The following is a 26,978-nucleotide window of genomic DNA, read 5'->3' on the forward strand; positions in this document are numbered from 1 at the left end:
TTGGGGCAGGAAATTACAAACTTTTAAACAGTAATTGAACCAGTAATTATGACTGTCTTTAAACTGTTCTTTGGGTAATGTTATGGTCATTTTGTAATTTCGCTCAGGGCTGAGTTTGACGAAGGAAAAAAAGATTTAGCTGACTACTCAATATTATCAGTCCACTTGTACCATGAATGGAAAAGTAAAGATTTTAAGACTTCATCCAATGGGTCAGGCGTGTTTTTGTGTAGCTGTACCGATGAACATGTTCCTCTCTGACAAATGAAATCATCCTAATCTACATTCAGAAGGAAATATTTACACAGTTTGCAGCTCTCTGTGGTTCTGATTAAATTATTCATATTGATTAATCCAGTGTTTCTTAAATGTTGCTTTACTTTGGAAGGATGTGTTGCAAATGCACATAATGATGCTGAAAACATCCTGAAAGATGGGAGACGTTTATTGTGCTGCACTTAATTTTTAATGCACTTGCCTCTGATATCCATCTTGAGAGATGGTTTTCCTCACAGTGATGTCATTGATTTTCTTTGCTTAATGTCCTGTTTGTTTATAGAGATATATGCATGCAGCTGTGTTGTCAGACCTGATGATCAATTAGATGTTTGTTGATACGGGACTTTAAAAGGTTTGATTTTATGGTTTTGTTAATGGGACAAGAAAGAAAAATATAATAATAATCAGTGAGCCTGCTGGTGATGCAGGTCACGTGTTTCTCCTGCAGCATCTTTCTGTAATACAGCAGCAGCTCCAGTAATTTACCAGAAGCTAAAATGCCGTGCGGAACAACAACCGTTATAACGAGAGACGAGGGAAAATATTTCATTACCCACCTTCTCCTCAAATATTAATCCTGCCCGAATGTGTAGAGCTGCAGTGGAAGCACATATCCTCCAATGTGATGAAGAAAAACCTCATTATGATGAGATACTTTCACAAAATAATGAGCTGGTATTTCATAATATATGCGTTTCTCATTATTTTGAGGTGGTGTGTCATTATGTTGGGATACGAGGCCAATTTCTGAGAAACTAAGTCACTTTGGGGAGATACTTAATGATGTTTTCAAGATAAGAAAGTAATTATTTTGAACAAGTTTGTCATTATTTTAAAATGTTAAGTCATTATTTTAAGAAAATGTCTCAAAATAAAGTCTCTATGTTAAGATACTAAGTCTTTATTTTCAGATAAGCACGTCATTATTTTATGGAAGTTTTTTTTCTCTTACTTTTGAGATGCTAAGTCATTATTTTAAGATGCGCTATTGTAGATATTAATATTTCAAGATACGCAGGTCATTATTTTGACATACTAAGTTATGATCTATAGATATTATGTCATGATTTCCAGATAAGCAACACATACTTTTGATATGTTGTCATTATTTGGAGACACTGAGTCATAATTTTGAGACGAGTATGTCATTATTTTGAGATATTATGTCACTGCTTTTTGATAATAAGCCATTAGTTGAGATACTCATTATTATGAGATACCATGTCATTATGATGGGATACTAAGCCATTTTTTGAGACATGGTTGTTTTGCAGTACAAAGTTATTATGTTTAAGTACTAAGTCGTTGTTTTGGGACACCAAGTTATTATATTTAAATAAGTAAGTAATTATTTTCAGGAAGTTTATTTTTTATTTTTGAGATGCTAAGTAATTATTTCAAGATATGCAAGTCATATTTGAGAAAGTAAATTCATACTTTATAGATAAGCAAATGATCATTTCTGAATTTTTTTGACATACTGAGTCATTTTGAGATATTACGACATTCTTATAGATATTAAGTCATTATTTCCAGATGAGCAAGTCGTTATTTTGTGATAGTGATTCATATTTCAAGAAAAGCAAGTCATTTATTTAAAATACCAAGTCCTTATTTTGAGATCAGCAGATTATGATTTTGTGAATTTTTATAAATACTTCTTGATTTTTTCGAGATAAGCAAATCATCAATATGAGAAATGTTTTTAAGTTTTTAGGTAAGACTGCTGCTGTTCATAGATATTATGTCATTATAGATATTAAATCATTATTTCCAGATAAGTCATTATTTTAAGATATTTTAATTATTTTGAGACACTAAGTCATAATTTGGAGATCGTTTTGAGATGAGCAAATAATTATTTTGAGATAATAATTTATAATTTCAAGATATTATCATTATTTTGTAATAGTTTTTTTTTTTTTTTTTTGAGATACTAAGTCATTATTTTGATAAGTTATGTCTTTATTTTGACATACGATAGATAAGCAAAAATCATTTTGTGAATTTTTTTTGAGATACTAAGTCATGATTTAGAGATTCTTAATTATAGATATATCAATTTTCAAGATATGCAAGATAAGCAAATTATTTTAAGATAACAAATCATCAATATTTTCTTTATTTTTTAGACACTTAGTCATTATTTCTAGATATTTTGTCATTATAGATATTAAATCATTATTTCCAGATAAGTCATCTTTATATAGAATATAAGATAATGTCATTATTAGGAGACACTATATATATATATATATATATATACATATATAAAATTTCAAACAAAGTAAGTCATTATTTTGAGAAAGTAATTTATGTTTTCGAGAAAAGCAAGTTATCTTTTTTTTATTTTTAATTCGCTAGATGCGAAGTTATAATTTTGAGATAAGCAAGTCATAATTTCTAAGTAAAGTAAATGATCATTGCATGAATTATTTAAGCTACTAAGTCACTAGAGATGAGCAAATCATCATTTTGACATTTGCCATTATTTTTAGATAGTTATTTATAATTTCAAGATAAGCAAGTCGTCTTTTTGTGATTTTTTTTTCTTTTTTTCTTTTTTTTTTTTAGATTTTTTAGATACTAAGTCATTATTTTGAGATTGGCAAGTCATAACTTGAGATAAGCATATAATCATTGTTTAATTTTTTAGATTCCAAGTCATTAATTTGAGATATGTCGTTACTATAGATATTAAGTCATAATTTAGAGATAAGCAAGTTATCATTTAGTAACTTTTTTTTTAGATACTAAGTCATTATTCTGAGAAATTATGTCTTGTTTTCGAGGCACAAGGTCATTATTATACAATATTACGTCAGCATTACAGTTACTGAATAATTATTTAGAGCTATGCATGTCATTATTTTGAGATGTTATATCCCTTTGAGACATGAAGTCATGATCTCGAGACAAGCCATACATTTCTTGAAGAGAATTTCTCATTTCTAAGTGTAATGGCCAACAAGATGTTTTTTCTTCATCATAAAGCTAAGTTGTCATTTAATTTTTTCTTTAATGGCAGAAATAGGCTTCTATAAGTGTGTGTCTGACATGAAGCTGTGCTGTGTGTTTGTCACAGGGGCACTCATGGCTACATGGCTCCGGAGGTTCTTCAGAAGGGGACGGCGTACGACAGCAGCGCCGACTGGTTCTCTTTAGGCTGCATGCTCTTCAAACTCCTCCGAGGGTAACCACTCCAGCTATCTCATCCTCTTCTCCTTTTTCCTGTGCTCTTCACTTCCTGTCTGCTTTCAAACCCTCTTCAGAGTTAAATCTCTTTGAATCAGCTCTCCACCTTCTCCACCGTTTGGTGTGTGTTTGATCTTGTTTGTGCGCGAGCCTGTGTGTGTGTGTTTGTTTGATCTGGAGTGTGTAAATGCCAGAGGTCCGGGCCCAGTAGGTCAGGAATCGAGAGAGAAGAGTGTGTGTGACGTGTCCTTCCATTGATGTTTGGATCGGTGTGTTTGAGCACTTTAAAGAGGAAGAGTGTGTCGGTCTTTGGTGAAAGGTTGGCTGCTGCAGAGACGGACGGACATGTTTTAACACTCAGGTCCAAAATTATGAATCCCAAAGCTAATTTTAGTTTCATTAATTCTGTTATAAACAGTTAAATATATTTTTTCTTGCAGGAAAATAAGGTTTTAGCTCACACTCAGGACTATTCCAGCTGGAGCTGCCTTTCTTGATACTGTATACAATTCAGTCAGCAGGCTATCAGATCGAGGTCGGAACACGTTCTCACCATAAACGAACCACACCAGAGTTTGTTTGTAACCAGACTGAGACCACCTCTTCAATAAGGTCTCGGTCCGGTTGTTTTGGTGCGCACCTGAGTGTGATTGCTGTGTTCACACCTGCAGTTTCAAGTTAATTATTCTTGTAACTACAGACAACATCCCACCTGTCACTGTCAAGCGTATTTCTTCCATGCACCCCACATATGCAAGTAGGGCAGTGTTGTGAGATACGTCACTCGGTTATCAGAGAACAAGGGTTACCCTGGTAACCTAAACCTCGCTTGGTATCTCACTATGGGAGATGTGGCATGCTCCTGAATTGCATGCCCCGAGGCCCATAACACCTCGACCCACACTGGTCAACACCACAAGCCCTCCCCTTGGGCTAGCACACAGGCAGGCTATACACAGTTAACATGAACCCACACTCAGGGCCGAGTGCGCCAGTGAAGGTGATGGTGATCGGTCACGCCTGAAGGCATTCCCATAGTGAGATACCTCAGAGAACCGGGGTTATCATGGTAACCTGAAGTTTCCATCTGCAGGCTGCACACAGTCACTTCACTGACAAGAAACACGTCCTCCACAAACTGTTAGGTTTACACAAACAGTACACTGTGTTATGTGACATGTTGGTTCAAGTTGTCTTTAATTACTTTATCACAATATAAACAGTCGCGTTGTGACAGTATACAAAGTCACGGTTTGGTTTATACCCTTGTTTAAGAGTCATGGTTTAGTGTCAGTTTGGTACTACAGGGGAAAACACATGCTGAAGGATGTGTTTCTTTTTATTTATTTTGAACAGACAGTAGTGCAGGTGTCAGAGACAGACAGAATCCTCCTGCTGGGGACTGAGGGAACATTTTGCCCGCTGGCAGCTTTGGTACAAATAAGGAACATTTCAAACACTGAACAAACAGTTTCCCAAAAGACGACAGGTCACAACATGCTATAAAACTAGAAGCATCTCCTATGATATGAAAGTGAAAACACAAAATACATAGAATAATAAAAAATATAAGTTGCGCATTAGAGGAAGTAAAAGTGTCACTGTTAGTTCCTCCGTGGCCAAACATTCAAAGCACCCAAACAAACATCATCCCTGCAATCGGCACATCTGGGTCATGCAGCTGAATGTGTGTTAGCATGTTGCTACCATCAGCAAATGTTGGTGTGCGGCAGTTACAAATGCAAGAGCCTCTTTTTCAATAGTGGACTACACCTTGATGTCGATTAAATTTCTTTTAGAAATACCAAACAGGATGCTCCACACCATCATCCCCTTCTGGATGGAGGACAGCACCCACTCCTGCGTCAGTGGCATCAAGAGAGTTTAAACAGGCAGTCAAAGGCAGGTGCAGCAGGTATGGAGGCGTCAGTCAAAGCTTTAACGCACCCAGACGCCTTCTTGTAAATAGTGGTACCTAGACCAGCGAAAGCATTTTGGAACTTAACAAATCAGAGCCGCGGCAGCAGAAAAGTTTTTTCAGAAACGTCTTTAATAACCCGCCATCCCCCCAAATATGGGACAGTGCAGTGCTTGCATCATCGCAGAGACCTCTCTGTCAGTTTGCCCTCAGCTTCGGCATTCTTTGTCTCTGTTGTGAAATGAAACCACTATTCAAACATCTTAATCCAGGCAGTTTGATGTAGGCAGTAACCCACCGTTAAGTTTAACAACAAGTAAGAAAACAACACCGCCTCCCTCCACCTTTCTGCCAGATTTGGATTCACCAACTGCCTGGTGTGAGCAGAGAGAGACGCCGGAATTTGTTCGTACCTGCGCAAAGATCAGAGCTACTAACAGGTTGATGAATGCAGAAATACACACAAATTCGTTCAGCTCACGTTTCATGAATAAGACCCAGTGTATTCAGCATGCGGCTGCGTGCACCAGCCCGTGACGGTACGGTATGAACCTCTAAATTCAAATTTGTGTAAAGCAGCCCATACGGCGTCTTATGATCTTTACAGTGTGTCTCCAAGTGTTCCCAGGGAGGTGAAGCTGAGGTCTGTAGACTGCAGAGTTTGAGTCATGTGAGGTCAGCACTCCTGATGGAGCTCTAGTGCATCTTTAGAGTTACTGCTGGAAAATGAACCTTTATCCAGACAACTCAACGAGCATCTGCAGAATTAATTCCGTCTTCAGAACAGCCCTCTTTCCTTTTTGCTCTCCTGAAATAAGCTCTCTGTTTGCCTCCATAAAATTCATACTTGGATTTATTGATCAACATCCTTCCGGTCTCCAGCAGTGGATTTTGATGTCGTTTGGCTCCGGCTGAACAATTAGACTCATTGAAGATGTAGTTTGGAAGCTGCTACTCTCCCATTAAGCCTGCCAGTTGTCATTTGATCACCCTCACTAAGTGGAGTACGGCGCTCTTTGCATCTTGGACGGAGATGCCGTTCTGTCTCGTAAATATGTTTGCTTGATATGTTGGCTTCAGATGCAGAGAGCTTACTCGAGGGCTGCCTGCTGGATCAGAATGTGTTTGTCTGAAAATCTTTCCAGCTTGAATTCTTTCATCCCCCTTTAAATTGTCCAATTGAGCCACTCTGCTGCTTCTTCAGCATTCAGAGGAACAAACTGCTCCTTAACAGCTTCACTTAAACTCTTCTGACTTAATGAAAAACTGGAAAAAATTCTTTATCTTCCGTAATTGAAGTTGGAAGGAGTGTCAGTCAGTGGAAACAAGGACCGTCAGAATTTAATCAGTCTTGTTTTAGACGGGGGGGGGGGGGGGGGATTAAGCACAAACGTCCACTTGGACTCAACGATGAACCGAATTGAATTTGGTGGTTAAAGGTCAATGTCACTTTGACCTAGCCCATGGCATTTTAACAAACACAGTATCTCAAGAAAACTGTAAAGGATTTTTTTTTTAATTTGGCACAAACATCCACTTGGACTCAAAGATAAATTGATTAGATTTTAGTAGTTGAACGTCAAGGTCACTGTGACCTCATCTGTGTCATTGTTGTAAACGCAGTATTTCAAGAATGCGTTGAGGTTTGAGGAGTTTTTTGTTTTTGTTTTTTATTTGGCACAAATGTATACCTGGACTCTATGATGAAATTATGACATTTTGGTTGTCAGAAGTGAAGGTCACTGTGACCTTGTCTGTTTCGTGAACACGATATCTCATAACAAGAACACCTTATGGGAATTTCTGCAAATTTGGCACAAATGTCCATGTTGAGTCAAGGATGAACTGATTTGATTTTGCTGGTCAAACGTTAAGGTCACTGTGACCTTGCATCTATCTCATTCTCTTAAACAAAATATCTCAAGAAAGCCTTGAGGGAATTTCCTCAAATTTGGCACAAACGTCCACTTGGACTCAAGAATTAGAATGTGGCACTGTGACTTCACAAAACATGTTTTTGGCGATAATTCAATAATTTATACACTAATTATGACAAAATCCCACACAAACAACTTCACTGTGATTTCATAATGTTCTGCAGAAACACTTTCCTGGCCATTACTCAACGTCTTAACTCAGGAGCAGAAGGGGAGACATTTGGTCAGATACTGAAATGGTGACACTAATCTTGGGTGTACATCTTGACACTGTGCTGTTTGTATAGATCTGCTGTGCTGCCGGGGGGAAGATGTGTGAAGTGTAGATGCAAACTGTAACTGCAACTTGGCAGGTTCATGGACAGTTGGCAGTTCTTGAATGTATTTGAGTTCAGAATATTTGAGCCATTCACACTGAGAATTGCTTAGATTTTCTCAATGATGTGAATACTGACTATAATCATCTTTACATCGAGAGAAAATGATTTAACTAGACAGGACTTTAATGCCCATAACACTTTTTATTTTCCTCTTATGTACCGAATCTGGGGGCCTTTTACCTTTTTGGAGAGTGCCACAGAATGAAGGATCCTGATTGAAAAACTTATTAAATCCCTTTTTAAAGACTTAAAGTTCCTCTTTTCTCTTAGCTACACAACTCGTCTTATATTGCTTGTTTCAACCTGATAAATGTCATCTGTTCACGAGGAGGTACCAGTCTGTGAGATGTGATCATCGGCATGATCGACATCCCCAAACTGTTTGCTTCGAGCCGTTCTGTCAGGAATCAGCAGTTGTAACAGAGGATGTTCACTTGTGGAGAATGCTGAGGCACTTTCCCCCACAGTCAATAAGTTGTAAAGTTCTCATGCCAAAATTCTCATGCCAATTAAAAAAATAAAGACCCCTTTCCAAAACTCTAAACAGGGTTTAAGGCAATGACGTCCGTGGTACGGGTAGGCAACTTGTTTAGAGTCTTCATCAGGGTGTACACTAATAAAGAATGAAGGGTCTTCATGGACTTTCCTACGGAGTAAGCTGACCAGTCGTTTTGCCCTATCTGTGAAGAGCACCTGATTTTTTTGTCACTTACCTGACGTCTTGACCCAGTGCAGCACTTCCTATTGTTTCTTAAAACAAATATTAGTGCTGGAACCAGTATGGGTATTTTTTGTTTTGTTTTGTAAAGACTTGGGTGGGTCCTCATGGGTCATGTTACACAGTCAAATAGACACGGGTGTGTAGGCTCATTGTGGGAGATGTAATGGTTCTTACCACAGAATGGTTTAATAGACGAACACAATTAAGTCACACAAAACAATAAGTACTTGTAAATATTGCACAAGCACTGACACCTTTGGGGAAACTTCAGTCTGTGAGCAAAACTGAAGACGCAAACAAACTGCTATCGTATTTTGCCAGTTAGTCACGACAGAAACAGAAACGACTGATCGTAAACTGATGATTCAAATCAGGTCGATGTCACAGAAGATGACAGTGAACACTGACACTTAGTTACTGATTCGGCTGCAGCGTAGTGGCTGTGAAAGGAAGCAGCGACTGTGAGGTTAAAGTGTCGACTCACAGCGTTAATTGGAGGACGATTACATGCAGGTTGAATGAACAGTGCAGGAAGTGTAGCCACATCACCGCCATCATGCATGAACAGTCTCAAATCTCCGAGTCAGCACTCCAACGTGCAGGTGGATAATTAGAGGAAGAGTTAAGATCTGGGTCGTCTCAAATGACCATGTCTTAATTTATGGTGTCGGAATATTTATGAGCGCGCTGCTTCAGTTTGAGCCAGTGATGTTAAAGTGTGTGAGGTGTGATTGTCAGTGTGTGTCTGAGTTATTCTTGGTTTTTCTTGTTCTCCTTCTCTTTGTGCCCTCCTTCACCTCTCCTCCTCCTCCCTTCTGTTTACAAATGGTGGAATGTAACCCAAGTACATTTACTCAAGTACTACACAAGTACACATTTAAGCTACTTGTGCTTTACTTGAATCTTTTCTTTTGATGCCACTTCCTGCTTCTGCTGCATTACATTTATCTGATAGCTTTACTTACTTAATAAATAAAAATTTTTACACACAAAACAAATGAGGGGTTTATAAAATAGTGTATTTTCTTATAAATTAAAAACAGCTGAAACAATTAGCTGATTGATTGATTTTTTTTTTTAAACAATCTTTTTTATTTTTTAACGTTTTTTCTTCTTGTAACATTAAATGCGAACAGTAACATTTCAACAGTCAAAATAAGTACAATATCCCCAACCCTGGCAAGAACAAAATGAAAAATAAATAAATAAGTAATTAAAATAATAAAAATAAAAGTACGTAAATAAATAAAATGAATAGTAACATCAGATTATAATCACAGCAGTACATAATTTGCAGAAAGCTTCAAATTATTCAAAATCCTGAGTTTCCATAAAGTCCATATAAGGGCTCAACAAACCAACAAAGTTCTTGTCCTTCTTTTAAGTGATTATACTTACGTACTTTTACTGAAGGAACTTTATTAATGCAGGACTTTTACTTGGAGCAAAGCATTTTTACAGTGTGGCTAGTCTCGCCACCAGACAATCAGAGATCTCCGCCTTCTGATAGTCTGGGGACACTCCTTTCTAAAGTGTGTTTAACACACCGGAGAAAACGGCCGGCAACAAAGCAGCGCCTCTTGCATTTTTTTAAAGGACACGCCCTCCCAGAAATGTGCGCTCCCCCTTTTCTCGTCCGCAAGGAAACAAACACACAGAGAGCTTGAAAATGGATGCCGAGAGATTTAACTCTGTTTTATCAAACGTGTGCTCAGTCCACAAGATTGTGGAAATGAAGGACTTACAGCGACTGTTTAAAACTTTTAACGCAGTCGGACTATGTTTACGAGCACAAGAGTTCAGCGAGCCACCGAAGGACCGCGCTGTGGATTTACTATTGGTTCTGCAACGTAGGGAGTTTTTTAAAACTCTGAAATTGTATCCACCCATCTAAACACAAAATCAGGGAGAAAGACATCAGTCTTTAGTTAAGCAAAGCGTCTAAAGACTGACTTGTGAGTCTATAGTGTGGTATTCATACTTTATTTCACCAAAGCAGCCCCTCCAGTATGCTACTACGTCAAGATCGTAACAATTAACGCAAATTTAAACACTCCTTGTGAATGTTTGCGACTTTACAGCTTGTGTATCTGTTGAACCAAATAAATCCTCTGTATCCACATCTGTACTCAGAATGGGCGGAGTTTAAACCAGAAGCAGGTGGGACGTAACAGGAAGTTGTTATTTAAGCCTGAAATTGATATGGGGTGATCAGAAGTTGCTGTATTTATTATTTATTTAAAAAGAATATGTAAATAGCCTCAGGACTGAGCTTTAGATCATTTTTGATCACAGGATAAAGAGCTGAACACAAGTACGGATATTGACATATTTTACCTGGATGATAATCCAACTTGTAAAAAGCACATCCAGGTATTTAGCTCAACCCTACTAAAGCCTCTGTAAGGCAGTTCTCTGAAATGAAAGCATGTGGGGGAGGGGGGAGGGGGGGGTAGACTGTTTGCACCTTGTGCAACATTGTGGTAGAACACAAACAAAAAGATTTGATTGACAAACACATTTTTCACCTGAAAAACACACCCTGAGAATGGCTTCAAGCTGTTGACAGCAGACAAGACAAATCACCAAGACAGAGGCTGTTGTATTCAAATCTACTGCAGGTGCAGAAAGAGTCAAGGTGAGTTAGATTAAATAGGCAGGTTAGTGAAAATGTTAGTGTGGTAAAAGTCACATAGAACTAGGGTTGGGACTCGTTAGGATTTTAACGATTCCGATTCCTCTTACCGATTCCTACATTATATTCANTCCTATTTTATCTTATTTTGTTATATTTCTCCCTCTCCTCTCGCTGGAAGTGTCGGACCTCCCGCCGCCCGCTCCCGTCGCCCGCTCCCGTCTCAAACACGGAGGTCTCCCTCTCCGCTGAGCACCCACGGCGCACGCCTGGCCTGTTAAATAGCCTGTAACCATGACAACTGTGTGACACAAACTCAGTGCTTTAGTAATTAAATAATGTCGGGCTCGGTTCGGGTTCGGACAGAAATATGCGGCCTGTGCCGCACTCTAATGGAAATGCATGTGACGTTTTGTTTTTTTTACAATCTAGGAACCGTTTTCAGGAACCGTTACTCCAAATGTGATGGAACTGGTGCCGGAACTGGAACTTTGGATTCGGTTCCAAAAAGAACCGAATCCGGTTCCCAACCCTACATAGAACAGTTTGGGTTTTTTTACTCTCATAATAATAACAATAAATTGCAACTATTTTTTGGAATTTTTCCTTTTTCCTGCAGGTTCATTGCACAAAAACACCGAACAACATCCCTTTTTTATTTTTTTTAATCTATTGTGTAGCTTATTATGTTCACCCTTTCCAATGTATCATTATTATTATTATATTATTATTATAATAAGGTGATAATAGAACAAGTTGAGACAAGTACAGGGACATATAAACAGCCAAAAGAGAATCTATAAAATAAGATGGAGACTTACAATAAAAGTAAAAGAGGACAAGGTAAACTAATAAGAAAACAAACAAAAAAAGAGAGAAATAAAGAATACAACACAGGTAAAAAAAAAAAATTCCACCTGCTCCCACATTTCACTGCAGAAAAATGCCTAAAAACGTTTTAAAATACGTCTCAGTTTTTTAGAAAAGCTGCCGTGAAATCAAACATTTCAAGCACAAACCCTCCAAAGAGCCTGTGAAATCCTGAAAGTATCTGAGTACTTCCTCAAACATTTGTTTTCTCATCATCTGTCTGTCTGTCTCTTCTCTCCCGCTCAGGCACAGTCCCTTCAGACAGCACAAGACCAAAGACAAACATGAGATTGACCGCATGACGCTCACCATGGTAAGACACATGTACATGTTTCCTAGAGCTCTGTGCGGTGACAAAAGGTGCACATGATGGCAGATGCACATATTACAAGGAGTCTTTGTGTCAACACACACAGTGGAGCACATAGGAGTCTTTATTTAACCCTGAACACATGGGTTTGGCCCGTGTTTACCTTACAGTAATACCAACTGCACACAGATGTGTATATCCCTATGCACACAGTGCTGCATGTGAACACACAGCTGATGCACGCCAAGTCAGAGGAGTCAGATGTACCTGTGTGAAATGTGCCGACAGCGTGTCTCCGAGCTGACAGAGATAAATGTCTTTGTTTTTGGGTCATCTTTTAGTCTCTGCGCCTGCTGCCATCCAACACTCAGCTGTGTGTTTACTTTGCTGTGTCATGGGAAGACGCAGGAGATGAGGCATATGACAGAAACCCGGCTTAGATAAACTGAGCGAACAGCCAAGCTGGAAAGTTAAAGTACACCCCCCCAGGTCAAATGGATTTATAGCCACATCCAGCGCAGGTTTGCTCAGAGAGTTGAGGATCTGTGGTTAAAGAGAAATAAAGAAATAAGGAAGCTGAGAAATGCAGAAGGCATTACAGTTTCATCTGCTTTAAATCTGTGTATTTTTAATTAAATTTAAAGCCCCTCCCACTCAAAATATGTTGAGCTTCACTGCACAGAATGATTTTGTGCAGTTTGTTTCCACATTCATCAGGTGGAAAGTTTCCCTGAGCTCACCTTGAGGCTGCTTTCAGCCCTAGAGTCGTCTCCTTTGGTCTGAATCAGAGACTCATGTTGTTCCAAAGTTGTATAATTGCCTAGATTTGGTTCGTGTTCTCACGGCAGCATTTACAAGAGGACCAGATCAAATGCCTTGTGTGAGAAAGCCGCTCATGATTGGTCAGAATTTCCATGTGGGAAAAATCCAGGAAGTAAAGCAAACGTTGAAGAAGAGTACACTTGCAAGATAAATGTGACACTTTCTAATGTCACAATGGAGGGACAACTACGCAGGTTGATTTTAGCGCTGCTCATCGTGGACTATATTGCTGTCATTGTTCATTTTAGTCAAACCATACAGTTTGAAAACGAGGCGCGGCTCCAACTAGAAAACAATGTTTTGATGCATTGGATGTGCTGAATGTGCATATTAAGGCAGTACAGGAGGAGGTGCACATTAATAATCCTCCAGGACTGTAACATGCTCATGTTTAACCCAAACAATGTGTCATGTGACTGCAGTTGCTTCACATCTAGGTCGGAACATGTATATGGTTAATACATGTAGGCCATAGGTTGGTACATATCATGGATTTATACATTAAATAATAACCTCAGCAGTGATTTCTTTCTGTACTCCATTTTCTGATTTCCTTTGATGCCACTTTTTCGGCTTTCAGACAGAATGAGTTGGTCGTATTGGACCTGGGATGTCTGCGTTTCCGTTACTAGCTTAGAGAAGTTCCTCTTCTCAGCCGTATTACTTCTCTCCATGTCATAAACTTCAAGGACGAGGCCTGTAAACCCAGAATATATCAGGGCAGGATGTTTTTAGCCGCCGTATTTATCAACAGTCAAGTTTCATGAATCACATGCGAACCCTAACATAAGATGATTTCTGTGCTGGTTTGTGAAATAGATGATAACTGTTGTGTCTAGCTGTTAAACTTTTGAAACAGAGAGTAGATTTTTCATGATGGAGGAGAAGTAGATTGATTTTTGTGGAAGTAAAAAGCAAATTAGATGCACATTATTATTCAGAGCAGAGTATTTCTGTCTGAAGAGGATCTTTAAATTGCAACATGTCCACTACAACTCTTGAGTCAGCTTATCAGTCGTCATTACAGCCGCTGAAATCACTCAGTCCGTCTCCAGCTTGTTACGACACTGCGACTTATGGATGTTAAAACAAGAGTTGCAGCCTGGACGTGCAGAAACAGAAAGGTTTTTACTGTTTGTTTTGTCCTCCACATAAATAACGTCTCACCCTGAGGGAATGTGTTCACAACCTGTCTGCTTGTCGTGTTTGTTTCACTCTTGTGACGTCGCCGCTTTCCCAGAGCTCAGCAGTTACCTTAATGAGTGCAGTGTTTGTACTGATGCAAATGATGGACAGCACTACAGAAATAAGATCCTACTGGTGTCACTGCAACACTGTCTGGAGACACTGCAGTTAGTGCGTGGATGTGTTGCAACAATTAGTCGATTAATTGACCAGTCAATCAACAGAACATTAATCTGCAACTAATTTTATAGTCAAAATATTGTTTTTGTAGTTTAGATGCCAAGTGTTTGCTGGCTCCAACTTCTAAATGTAGGAATTTTTGGCTTTTTTTGGTCTGATATGACAGTTAAAATGAATATCCTTGGTTTTTGGATCATTGGTCAGACACACGAAGACATTTGGAGACGTCACCTTGGGCTGGGACAAATTACAGCGCGCAGTTTTCACACTTTTAAAGACAAAACAATTGATTCATAGAGAAAATGATCAGCAGATTTATCGCTAACAGATATAGTTGTTACCTGCAGAGAGAGAGTTTTTGAGAGATATGATGGTAAAGTATCATGTTTTCAGAGCTGCAAATAATCATATTTGCAGTTTTCTAAGCAAAAATGCCAAACTTCTGCTTGGTTTAACTTCTCAAACGTGAGGATTTGAACCTTTTTTTTGTCTCACTTAATAATAAACTGAATCTCTTTTGTTTCTGACTGAACGTACAAGTTCCAGAAGTTGGCATCATCAGGTTTTTAAAGCTCAGGTAATATTTAGATGCTCTGTCCCACTGGCACGTTTCAGTCTGCGCCAAAAAAAAGTCTTGAGGCTGGATATTAGATAATCCAGCCCTCCTGACCCTGCGTTTCTAAAGGTCTGAGACACAATGCTGAGTGGAAATGACGCGGTGTATTGAGTGTGTCATTGTCCGTTAGAGGAATACACTGCCGAGCCATTTGATGTCATGGGTCAGATTCAGCAAACACTCCAGATGAATGGTGTCTATTGAGCCCACCCAGTCACATATCTGCTCTCACCCACTCCTTCTTTTCTCCTCCTCCTCCTCTTCACATCCAAGCCAGAGCCCTGCAAAGGCGACGTGTTGTGTTTGAGCACAGACAAGTTTACAATGACAAACTGTGGAGTGAATTTTTTTCTGCGGCGCAGCTTCAGCTACTCTTCGCTCTGCCCGTGCCAGCGGCGGCAGCAGTTGTCCATCACGTCCAAATCTCTGTGTCCGTTTATGTGTTTTGTCGGGACATGAAGCAGCAGAGAAGGGGAACTGCTCCCCTCCCACACACACACACACACACACACAAACGGAGACGCTGTTTGGCTGAGCAGGACCTTTAAACAGAGAAAGTATGATCTTTCATATCACAATAAATCCAGATTAGGATTTTAATCCAGCCACTTAATCTGGTTTATCCCCTTAATCCTCGTCTGTGCGTGTGTGTGTGTGTCTGTGTGAGAGAGAGAGATAGAGAGGAGGGGGAAAGGCTGCGATTCAGCCCCGACCGGGCTAAAAATACTGCTCTATATGTCTTTGTGTTTATTAAACATGATGAATGGGCTCATTACATAAACACGGCAGTGAAGAACTGAGCAGCCAAGACAGGAAGAGATGGATGGAGGGAGGGAGGGATGGAGCAGAACCTGATAGCTGGCACTTCTGCACTCGGAAACGTCTCCACGAAGCAGAACGTAAAGCTCGTCAGCAAGAAAATAAAAAGGCGGAGGCTGACCTGTGCTAAAGCAGAGGCTTTTAAGCTGTGTGGCGAAAGTTTAAAGGGTTCTTTTTTTAAAACTGGATCCTATTTCCCATGTTTTTTGCATCTAAGTGACTAATGGGAGCAACAATTTTTGAAACCGGGATATTTGCACTGTCATTGTACATCCACTTAAAGTGTCAGAAACATTATGGAAAGGATCCCTACAGAGACAGACCCTTTTTAAAGAGCAAGATCCTTTTTGTTCAACCAGAAACAGCCCTGAAACCGCCATTGCCTAACACCAGACTCCATTCAAATAAACAGTAATTTTAGCGTGTATAAAGCCATCTTATTTTCCCATCTAACTGGGGGAATTGCAGGTTTATTTCAACCAAACGAAAGTTGGGGATTGTTGGAACAGTGGAAAGACAAACAAAGACAACTTTTGTGAGTTTTATTTTGTCTCTGTCGACTTTAAATAAAGTGTGTTTTACAACAATAAAATAGCTGATTATTTAAATGGAGCCTGGTGGGTTTGATGATAGCGATTACAGGGCTGTTTCTGGTTAAACAAAAAGGATCTTTCTCTTTAAGAACAAGGTCTATCTCTGTTGGGATCCTTTCCAGAAGTTGTCAGACTCTCATAATGACAATCTGGGCCTGTCAGTGGCAAAAACAAGCACTTGAAGACACCAATCAGACAGCATGTTGTAAAACATTTGGTGCACCATGTTACCCCTTGTTGTTGAAGCCTGTCTCGATTAGAGTGCTTTTGGCAGCTTGTTCCAGTGTTTCTTTAATTTTTGCTAGGTGTTACAAAGGTGTCACAAATCTGTACTCTACAATCTGCATTAAAAGCGGACAGGCAGAGGGGACTTGCTGAGCTCTTGATGAGGGTGAGAGGCTGTTCCCAAACCAGACATTGGTCACAGGGAAACTGAGGTCCGTTTGGGTGTGTGAGACCGTTGGACAGAGGAGAAATCACAAGGAGTACCACCAGCTGGTCCAAGAGGCTTCTTCAGTTTTAACTTGGTTAGAACTGAAGAAGTCTCTTGGACGAGAGGTGAGACGTCTTCAAGAAACTCAAGCAAGTCCAGTCGCCTACGATATAGCACTTACGATCACCAATGAGGTTGAGCGCTTTTCCTGCTCTGGGTTGAAGTTTTTTCGACTCAAGGCGCCCATGGCACTCTTGCAAAAGTATTTGCATAGAGTGGAAAAGCGCAAGGTTCCTTAGCAAAACAAAAACAGCGAGCAAAATGTCTAACTCTCATTGAAAACCACTACATAACACCGCCTCGGGCTGCATGCTTTGAATATACTCTGATGGTGCAAACATGCCCTGAGTGTTTACAATGCAGCCTGTTTGGCGGCTGCTGGCTGCAGCGCTCTCACTCAATTCTGAAGTTTAACATGGTCAACAACATCAGCAGCGACTGTGAGTCACAGCTGATGGAGGCATTTTAGTTACGTTCAAGTTCCTGATTGCTGCAGCTTGCGTCCAAATTTGCTCTCTTAGCAAGAAGGTGCTCCTCATGACTGCAGAACCTGCCTGAGAAATGTCACGTTTTTAAGTTTTCTTCAGTATCAAAGTAATCCAGTAATACTAATCCATACATCCATGGGTACACTGCAAACAGGAGCTGCTAATAGATAATTCAGCATACTTTTAATGGTGCTAATTTATTCAATTGTAAAAAAAAATATAAGCTCAAATACGGAGCTGAAGCTGTAGCTAAGTGTGGTGACGTTACATCCAGCAAAGCCTCCTCATTATGGGAAGTGTAGTTCCATATTTAGAGCGTGGTTTATCCCCCATATAGAAGTGAAAAAGAAAAATAATAGCGATTTTTATGTCGCACAGTCCACATATCTTTCACATTCCTCCATCATTGGACACACAGACTAAAAAAGTCAACCATTTAAAATATGCAGGAGCATTTTTGTCTGAGGAGGAGACCGAGCGTGTCAGACTTCTTTGCAAACCCCTGTGCTGTAGGTGCAAATGATGTCAGTCTATTTTCAAACACCCCATTCTCACTTTCTCCCCCTCCTTCCTTCTTTCTTCCCTCCTTCCCTCCTTCCCTCCTTTCCTCTCGCAGAATGTGGAGCTGCCAGACTCTTTCACTGCAGAGCTCAAAGACCTGCTGGAGGGGCTGCTGCAGAGAGACGTATCCAAGAGGCTCGGCTGTCAGGGCCGAGGGTACGACACCCAACACACACACACACACACTAAAATTCACATTAACCTTCGTGCCATATCAGCGTCTGTGTCCACAGGCGTGCAAATGAATTCATCAGTCTGATAGATTTTGGTAGATGTGCTCATTAAGGCCGGAGACACTGGGCGGTGCAGTTTGCGGCCCGGTGAAGACAGATAGAGACGGACGCAAGTGATCCGACAGAAGCCGAGTTCATCACTAATTTCATCAGCGCTGTCGTTTCGCATCAGCTTATGACTAAAGTGGAGTGATGGATCAGTGTCTGCACAGGGTGTGCACATGGTTAAATAGCAGGATTAGGAGTGTTTGTCGGAGGGGATTAATGTGGCAAACACTGCCACCTAGTGTGCAGATGGAAACTAACACCTGTGTGTGACAAACCCTTTTCTCTCACAGAGCCCCAGAGGTGAAGGAACATCAGTTTTTCAAAGGCATTGACTGGCAGCAGGTGTACCTCCAGAAGGTGAGTGAGCGTCGACTCCTGCATGAATCCTCTTTTTGTTCTTTGTGCTGCAGCTTTTTTTCAACATTTCCTTATTGAACCTGTGTAGTTCTGGTGTCGGCCTTTTAAAGATGCAACTGCTTTGAGTGATGCAACAAGTCTAAAGGCCCCTGTTTCCTCTGTTTACTTTAGTATTAGCCTACGTTTGAATTAATACAAACAATATACATTTTAGTGCTCATATTTCTGACATATTTTGCTTTTGTTACTGTCTCTTTATTTACTGTATCTTGCTGATGCGTCTTGATATCGCTCTATCCCCACCGCTTTACGCCAAGTAAAGGTTTATTTTATTCTTTCAACTTCATCTTTTGAAACAAGAACAGCCCCGCCATGCAGGATTTGTAGATAAAGAGATCAGATTTGTAAAAAAAAAAAAAAAAACTCTATTGTCCCTTAAAATTCAAACATTCAAGCCCCAAACAACACAGGTATTGAATGTTTTGTCCTGGTTTATATTCACAAAAGGGTCAAAAAGCATATTGAAAAAACTAAATTAACCAGCTGGCCACTTGCGTTATATAATGTTGATAGTTGTTTGAATTTAGGTTGTGACGTCGGGTGACCAAAATTCAATGTCAGTACGTCTAATCAAAATCAGTACAAAAGATACGCACATCTCAACGTCCAGTGTTGTGGGTGCAGGACCAAAGAAGGACAACGTCAAATGCCAACATCAGCGTAGAGCGCTGAAGACAGATGACACTGATGTTTTGTTGGTTTTAAGTTGTGTTGTTAAAGCAAAAATAAATATGTGTAACGTCGTCACGTTATTAAGCACCCAGCCAAATTTGAATGATCAAAAAAAGTCGCCAAGTGTAAAATTATGTTTCAAAACCATGTCTGCTGAATATGTTGAAGCCACGCCCACTTGCAGGACAGCTGCACCCTCTTTTAACTGTAGCACAACAATGGATGCTACATCTTGCAGCTGTATTGGACTGCCAGAGCCAGAGAACACTTGACCTGCCCCAAAAATCAACCTCATTCTTTTCAGTGTGACACAGAATGGTCATTTTCAATCATTTTTTTCAAACATCAGCAAAACTCAACAGCTCTCGTTCTCAGATATTGTAAGGGCGGGGCACAACTACATCATGGAGCAGGCTTTTAACCCCACCCAAAAGATCCTGGACACAGAAATGGTGAAAGACAGTTTAACTCCACAATGCAGCACTGTATAGTTCAGTGATTTTACTTCACCCTGTCTTTAAATAACCACAATCCAAGGTCTTCCAAACGCCTCATGCCAACATCACCTTGAAGTAAGATAAGATAATCCTTTATTCGTCCACAGCAGGGAAACATTAACATTACAGCAGCAGAGGGACAGAGAGCAAGCAGGAAGCATCAGTAGAAAAAAACACAAAGCAATATGTGAGTACGATTCAATAAAAAGAGAAACACAGGTCGCTATGATAAGTAAACTCTACAAAACAAAGAGCAATATAATAAGCAAACAGCATATAGAAACACAGAGCGATATAAAAGAAGTCAAATATATAAAGAGACCGACGGCATGACTGAAGGAGAATAACGACATTCAGTTAAGGTTTGAGAACAAAACCCAACATCTGCAAAACAGCACAATGTTAATGTCCACATTATGTGACATTAACATTGTGACGTTGTTAGACATTTAAAATATCCCGAACTCCATTTTCATTCCAACAAAATTTAACCTCTGTCGAACATAAGAGTCAAACGTCTTGTGTGTAGATTTGTAGTAATTAAAACAATTGAGTTCTTACTCATAGTTCCCATTTGTTGAATTTTTTTTTTTGGAAAGGTGACAGCCCAAATACATATGATTTGCTGCTAAAGAGAAAAACTCTGGTTTGGCCCTTTAAATTTAGACTTTCACGCCCAAATAACACCACAACAGTCTAACTTTATATTGACAGGAGGTTCACAAAGCAGCTAGAAACTTGTTCAGATCAATAAGCACAATAACAACATGATCAAAAGCTGCTTCTACAATGTGGGCACAGTTCTGTAGACTCCAGTGTTGATAAAGTCTGCTGCAGCCATGGGCGGATAATGTGACAATGGGCCCCTGGGCACAGATATGCAAATAGCCCCGTCACCTCGCCTACATAGGAGCCAGACACACAAATTTGTGATGGTTTTGCGTCTCTTTGTGGTCATTTTGAATCTCTTCCTGGTCGCGATGTGTTAATGTGACATTTGACATTTTGCAAGTAAAGGCCAAGGGGCCCCCTGACACTTTGGGCCCCTGAGCCTGTGCATCATATCTATCTGTGGAGAGACATTAGTGTTTTATGATCAAATAAAAACAACATCCACAAACGTACAGTATACGACAATTTGTGAGTCATTTATGTCAGCACAGTTGGCAAAATTAAAGCCACATGTCACTGGAGTATTTTACGTAAAAATATTATCCCACCCTTTAGTGACAAACTAGTTTATCTGTGAGGAAAAGAAGCCGTTCCCACTTTAAAGCAGCTGTGCGGAACTTTTCCTTTCCGTTGATTATAGCGCCCCTTTGGTCGAAGCGGTAGGACACCCACAGCCTGGTGTCGTAAAATCTCGACTGCAACTGGCAATTACTGCATGCATTTGTTTTGGAGAGCGAGAGGATTAACTAACGTCAGCCCAAGTAATTAGTGGAAACAGCAAAATGACTCAGTAAATTCTCCTGTCGTGTTTCTGTTCTGATCTAATCCAACACAGCAAAGCTGTTACCTGCAGCCTTCGCTTGCAAAGCTAACGCTACTAACGTCAGGTCAGTCCAAGTAATTAGTGGAAACATGCTAACGTTACACAAGTTAGTAGTAAAGTATTACCTGTTCATAAATGTTCTGGTGTAGCTCTGAATTTCTTATAAACTGAGGACAACTGCCTGCTGTATATTTGTGTTCATGGTCACAGTCACAGATAATTTTGTGGCATTTGTTGTAACGTTACTAGACAAAAGCGGTTCACATCAGCTAACGTTACATTTAGCTTGCTTATAACTTCCATGTCGTCATATATTGAAGTGAAACAACGTCTAACAAGTTGCGGTATATTCTCTAAATAAAAACAAAAATTACATACCTGTCGATTAGGAAAAGGGCCAACTCGGGATCAGTTTTAAAACCTTTCAAATCTCTCAGCTCTCTCCACTTGGTGAATGCCCGACCGAGGTTTACACGCGTTTGGGCTCGAGCCCTATCACTGTCCCGTTTAGCCTTCTTCTGTTCTTTTTCTTTTAGATGGTGCTCCTTCTTTATCCGCCATGACATCGAAAGTACAACCAAGTCCTTATAGATACATCTCTGGTAAAACTGTTACGTGTTCAGCAATCCCCGTTGTGTACCGCTTACTCGAAGAACACTGTCTGTAAACGCGGTTCTTCTGTGGTTTAATGGCTGCGGGCGTGCAGACTTACTTCCGCCTCGGGTGCCGTATACTGGTTTGCTGACTTCCGCTGTGTCCGACCCAACTGAGGCTACGCTAAATAGCCATATAGAGAAAGGCTTTTTTGTTGCTGTTGGGTTCAAATAAATATGCGGATCTTCAAGGGGGGGTGATACGAACTAGGGACAGTTTTATAAATGGTAAAAAGTTCTGCACAGCTGCTTTAAATTCCACATAAATAAGGTAAAAAGCTGAGTTTTCCCACCTGCACTTAGATGCAAAATGCAAAGTCTTGAAATGCACTTTCCATTCATAAATGCAACAAACCTCTGTTAATGAATTTGATGTTAGAGCTATATATTGTATATATTGTATTATATATATATTTGCTTGTGGACTGAAGAATGCAACAACATAAATCTTGTTTTTATTTGTAGATTTCACTCTACAGATAAGATGCAGCAGAAATTATCTGTACTCGAGTCAAAACTGTGCTATCGCTTTAAGTACTTATGGAATGTAACTGTAAAATTCCTGTTATTCAGACATGAATAATCAAACTTAAAGGGTCCAACCAGTGTTTGCACAAAATGTATCTCTCTAAAGGTCCACTGTGTCAGATTTAGAGGGATTTAGTGGCCTCTAGTAGTGAGGATTGCAGATTGCAACCACCTGAAACTTCTTCAGGTTAGAAGTCCTTCAGTGTTCATTGTTCAGGAGGTTTTTTATTGGGAGCTGAATTATCCACAGAGGTCTCTTCCTCTCCAAAACAAAAGGAGCAGGTGATTTAAACTGGTCAAAACACTCAATAAAGCAGTTTCACGTTACTAATCTGTGTTTCTCAGAGCTGCTATTTGAGAGAGGTTGCTATCTGCAGTGGCCATAGCAAAAACGCGAATGTCCCTATCTAGTTTAGTTCAGTTTATTTGCACATACATGTACAGAAAACACAGGGATAAGAAGTTAAAACGTTAAAACATTGTGCAGGAGAGTCTTCCCTATTAACAATCATACATAAAAGAAAAAGATAAAAACAAAGACTGCATAACTGAAAAAGAGTTCCAGATGAAGGCGTATTGCAAAATTGTTAAAGATATAAAGAGAAACACAAATTACAGTAGTAGTAGAGTCCTTTCAGATGTTCTTTGAGTAACGATAATGTAGAGATTGAAGAAGGGATGGTCCTCTGTGAGCCAGCGATTGGTTTGTCCATTCTGGGCTACTGAAACATAGCTGCACATAAACAGCTCATTCTTAGGTAACAAAAACACAACATTAAACACCAAAGAAAACATACTTACTGTGTAATTACGTTTAATTTCTGCCATTTGATTCCCCTAAATCCTACACACTGGACCTTTAAGTACAAGTCGTGGCACTACAGCTGTAAATTATTCCAAAAATGATGTTTAAACGAAAGAGATCAAAGAAATAATTTGTTTTAATTACTACAAAACTGTTCCTAAATATGTGTCAGTATCTTAAGATCGTCCAGATGGTTTTTGACCCTTTTATTTTCAGTATAAATGTGGACAGATGCCTCAAAGAAAAATACATTTAGAAATCAAAAACATATTTAGCCGTGTTTTTAACTGTGTATCATCTGTGACAAACGTGTAAAACCAGTGGTATCGTCCTTATTAAAGAGGAAATATAGGTTATTGTTGTGATAGGAATCGTGTGGTCTCCATCTGCAGCAGATCAGGTTCATGTCTCTCTGTGTAAAGCGACAGTGGATGGAGCTACACTAGTCATTAGTCCGGTACAGTCACAGTTGCCATGGTTACCCCATCACTTGAGGGAAGCACTGCTATGGGACTGTGGCCTTGTTGTTTTGCTCACACTCTCCTCCTTCTGTCACTTGTCTCTCTTTCTGCCATTTTGTCCTCTTCTTCTTCTTTGACTGATAACTGTCTCTTTGTGTTCTCTCCCTCCGCCCACAGTACTCTCCTCCTTTAATTCCTCCCCGGGGAGAGGTGAACGCCGCAGATGCTTTCGACATAGGCTCCTTTGATGAGGAGGACACCAAGGGCATCAAGGTACGGCAGACTCTTAAAACGCCCAGACACTTTATGTAGCACGCACTTCAGGTAAACATGGCTGTGAACAGACGTGCCCTGTCTCGAGTGCAGCATTTTTACTGACATAATCAAAGGTGTGTGAGCAGCAGAGGGGAAACTCACTGACACAATGACATCACATGAACATGGACATTTTCAGCATTTAGAAATGCAGCAGGTCGCTGAACACAAGTACAGTTTTCTGTGGTGACGACATTTACGTGCACAAGACATTCATGTTTTTTGCCCTTAAGAAGAAATAATATCTTTTCAGATTATCTCTTTACATAAAACCCGAAACAATTAGTTGATTCAATGATTAACTGAAAATAATTGCCAATTACTTTAATAATTGAGTAATCATTTTAGTGATGCTTTAAGTAAAAACAGCAAAAATCAATCGGTTCCAGATTCTCAGATGTTCAGATTTGCAATTTTTACATTTCATGTTAAAATAAATCAACACACACACATCCTGTTGTTAAAATGATCCACTTAATTTATTTAGGGTCGTTTCAGCCCTAGAGTCGTCTCCTTTGGTCTGAATCAGAGACTCATGTTGTTCCAAAGTTGTATAATTGCCTAGAGTTGGTTCGTGTTCTCACGGCAGCATTTACAAGAGGACCAGATCAAATGCCTTGTGTGAGAAAGCTGCTCTTGATTGGTCAGAATTTCCATGTGGGAAAAATCCAGGAAGTAAAGCAAACGTTGAAGAAGAGTACACTTGCAAGATAAATGTGACACTTTCTAATGTCAAGGAGAGGTAGACACACGCACATCCATATTACCAGGTGCCGAGTCGAAAAGACGTCAACAGGAAGAAAGAAAAAGACTCGCAACACTGTAGCTGCTCCCGATAAAATAAAATAAAACTTTATTCTATCATCATAGTATAAAAGGACAACGTTTCGAGCCTACCGGCTCTTCATTAGGTCACTCGTGTTGAGACATCTCAGCTGGTCACATTTATAAAATTAGCGGGCAACACCCGTGGGTGTGGTCAACGCATCAATAAATCAATCAATCCATATAACAACAAATACATCACAACAATATTAGAAATAGGGGTTAACCCCGCATTAGTCTGAGTGGGCGGAAGTTTGCTGCCTAGATCAGCCTCTCATTGGGCGGAACGAGCCACCCGCTGAAGTCCCGCCCTACCACCTCCGGTTGCAGTTTTCAACACGTCCTTTACTAACTTTTGCAGTGTTTGATCTTGCGGGGATGTAGCCATTTTTCTGCCATGGTTCGCATCCTGTAGGTGATATTTTTGTGGGCGTGTTACACCAAAGGTAGGCTCGAAACGTTGTCCTTTTATACTATGATGATAGAATAAAGTAAATATATTTTTTTATTGGGAGCAGCTACAGTGTTACACTTTCTAATGTCACAATGGAGGGACAACTACGCAGGTTGATTTTAGCGCTGCTCATCGTGGACTATATTGCTGTCATTGTTCATTTTAGTCAAACCATACAGTTTGAAAACGAGGCGCGGCTCCAACTAGAAAACAATGTTTTGATGCATTGGATGTGCTGAATGTGCATATTAAGGCAGTACAGGAGGAGGTGCACATTAATAATCCTCCAGGACTGTAACATGCTCATGTTTAACCCAAACAATGTGTCATGTGACTGCAGTTGCTTCACATCCAGGTCGGAACACCTTCTCACCACAAACCAACCGCACCAGAGTTCCTTTGGAACCGGACTGAGACCACCTCTTCAAGAAGGTCTCAGTCTGGTTGTTTTGGTGCACACCTGAGTGTGATTGCTGTGTTCACACCTGCCCAAATGAACCAGGGGGCAAATGAACTTGAGTTGGACTGAACTGAACCAAACAGGGCAGGAGTGAAAGCACCCTTAGTTCCAGTCAATATTGTCCACACTTTAAAACCCTCGGTAACCAACTGAAATTATCACCAAAAACTCGATACACACACAGTGAAGCTAGCAGCAACCACGCGCTTCAAACACAAAATTTGACTCGTAGGAAACACGATTTAATAAATATTATTCATCAGTCACACACATCTGACTTTTTGTCTCTCAAAAACGATCACTAAAAACACGATGTATCGTTTTAACACTGAAACTCTAAACGTACGTCAGGTAAAACATGAATCAGTCCGATAAATGTTTTCAGTATTTATTAAACATGAAGAAAAAAGTGTCACCCGCACTCTGACTCCACACCACAAAGGTTTAATCAAGACAACGTTGCGATCCGACTTAGATCTTCGTCAGGTCAAAATCTTTTGACCTACATTGTAATGTGCGTCTAATTATTCCCCCTCAATATGACATCCATAAACACAGTAAGATAGCGAGCGGTCTAACCCTAAAACAAATGTTTCCGTGTAAAACTATCCACTGCCATATTAAACCCAGAGATCTGCGCAGACGTCTTCACGCTAACAGCTAATTCTTCATTCTCAGCTCGGAGTCGTGATTATTTTCTAAGCATTACTTTTGTGATTTGTGCAAAACATTTTATTCTCCTCATATTCTCCTCATTTCTCAGAAACCCATTAATACATGAAGGCCACGGACGGATTGTTGAGCCGTGTCCGTTCTCTTTGACTAAGTGCAGAGCGGCTGCCGTTTGTGCTCATATTCCTGAATCACAGGCAAAGTTTTTGATCATGACTCTCAGCGCAGGTACGGCTTCAGAATAATAATTAGGGCTGGTTTAGACTGAAGCAATTCAAAGCGTCTTGTGTTTGTTGTCTGGGTTCCTCCTTCATCAACGTTAATGTGGCTGCAGCAGCAGCTATTCATCCTCTGACACGCCAGCGCAGAGAAATAAAAGACAAAAAAAGTTTGCTTACATTTCCCCAGACGGTGCTGGTCATTAACACACGAGTAATAATG

At 39.9% G+C, this 26,978-nt stretch overlaps 1 protein-coding gene across 1 annotated transcript in view; it reads left to right on the forward strand.

Moving 5' to 3' along the window:
- grk3 (G protein-coupled receptor kinase 3) overlaps positions 1-26,978 on the forward strand; it is a 101,339-nt gene that overhangs the window by 65,795 nt on the left and 8,566 nt on the right. Inside the window, exons 13-17 of the mRNA XM_050052600.1 lie at positions 3,365-3,472; positions 12,182-12,248; positions 18,058-18,158; positions 18,574-18,640; positions 23,989-24,084. Coding sequence (XP_049908557.1) covers positions 3,365-3,472; positions 12,182-12,248; positions 18,058-18,158; positions 18,574-18,640; positions 23,989-24,084 — 439 coding nt within the window. The remainder of the gene's footprint in view (positions 1-3,364; positions 3,473-12,181; positions 12,249-18,057; positions 18,159-18,573; positions 18,641-23,988; positions 24,085-26,978) is intronic.

The sequence above is a fragment of the Epinephelus moara genome, chromosome 9, assembly GCF_006386435.1.
Source record: "Epinephelus moara isolate mb chromosome 9, YSFRI_EMoa_1.0, whole genome shotgun sequence".
Taxonomy (NCBI): Eukaryota; Metazoa; Chordata; class Actinopteri; order Perciformes; family Serranidae; genus Epinephelus; species Epinephelus moara.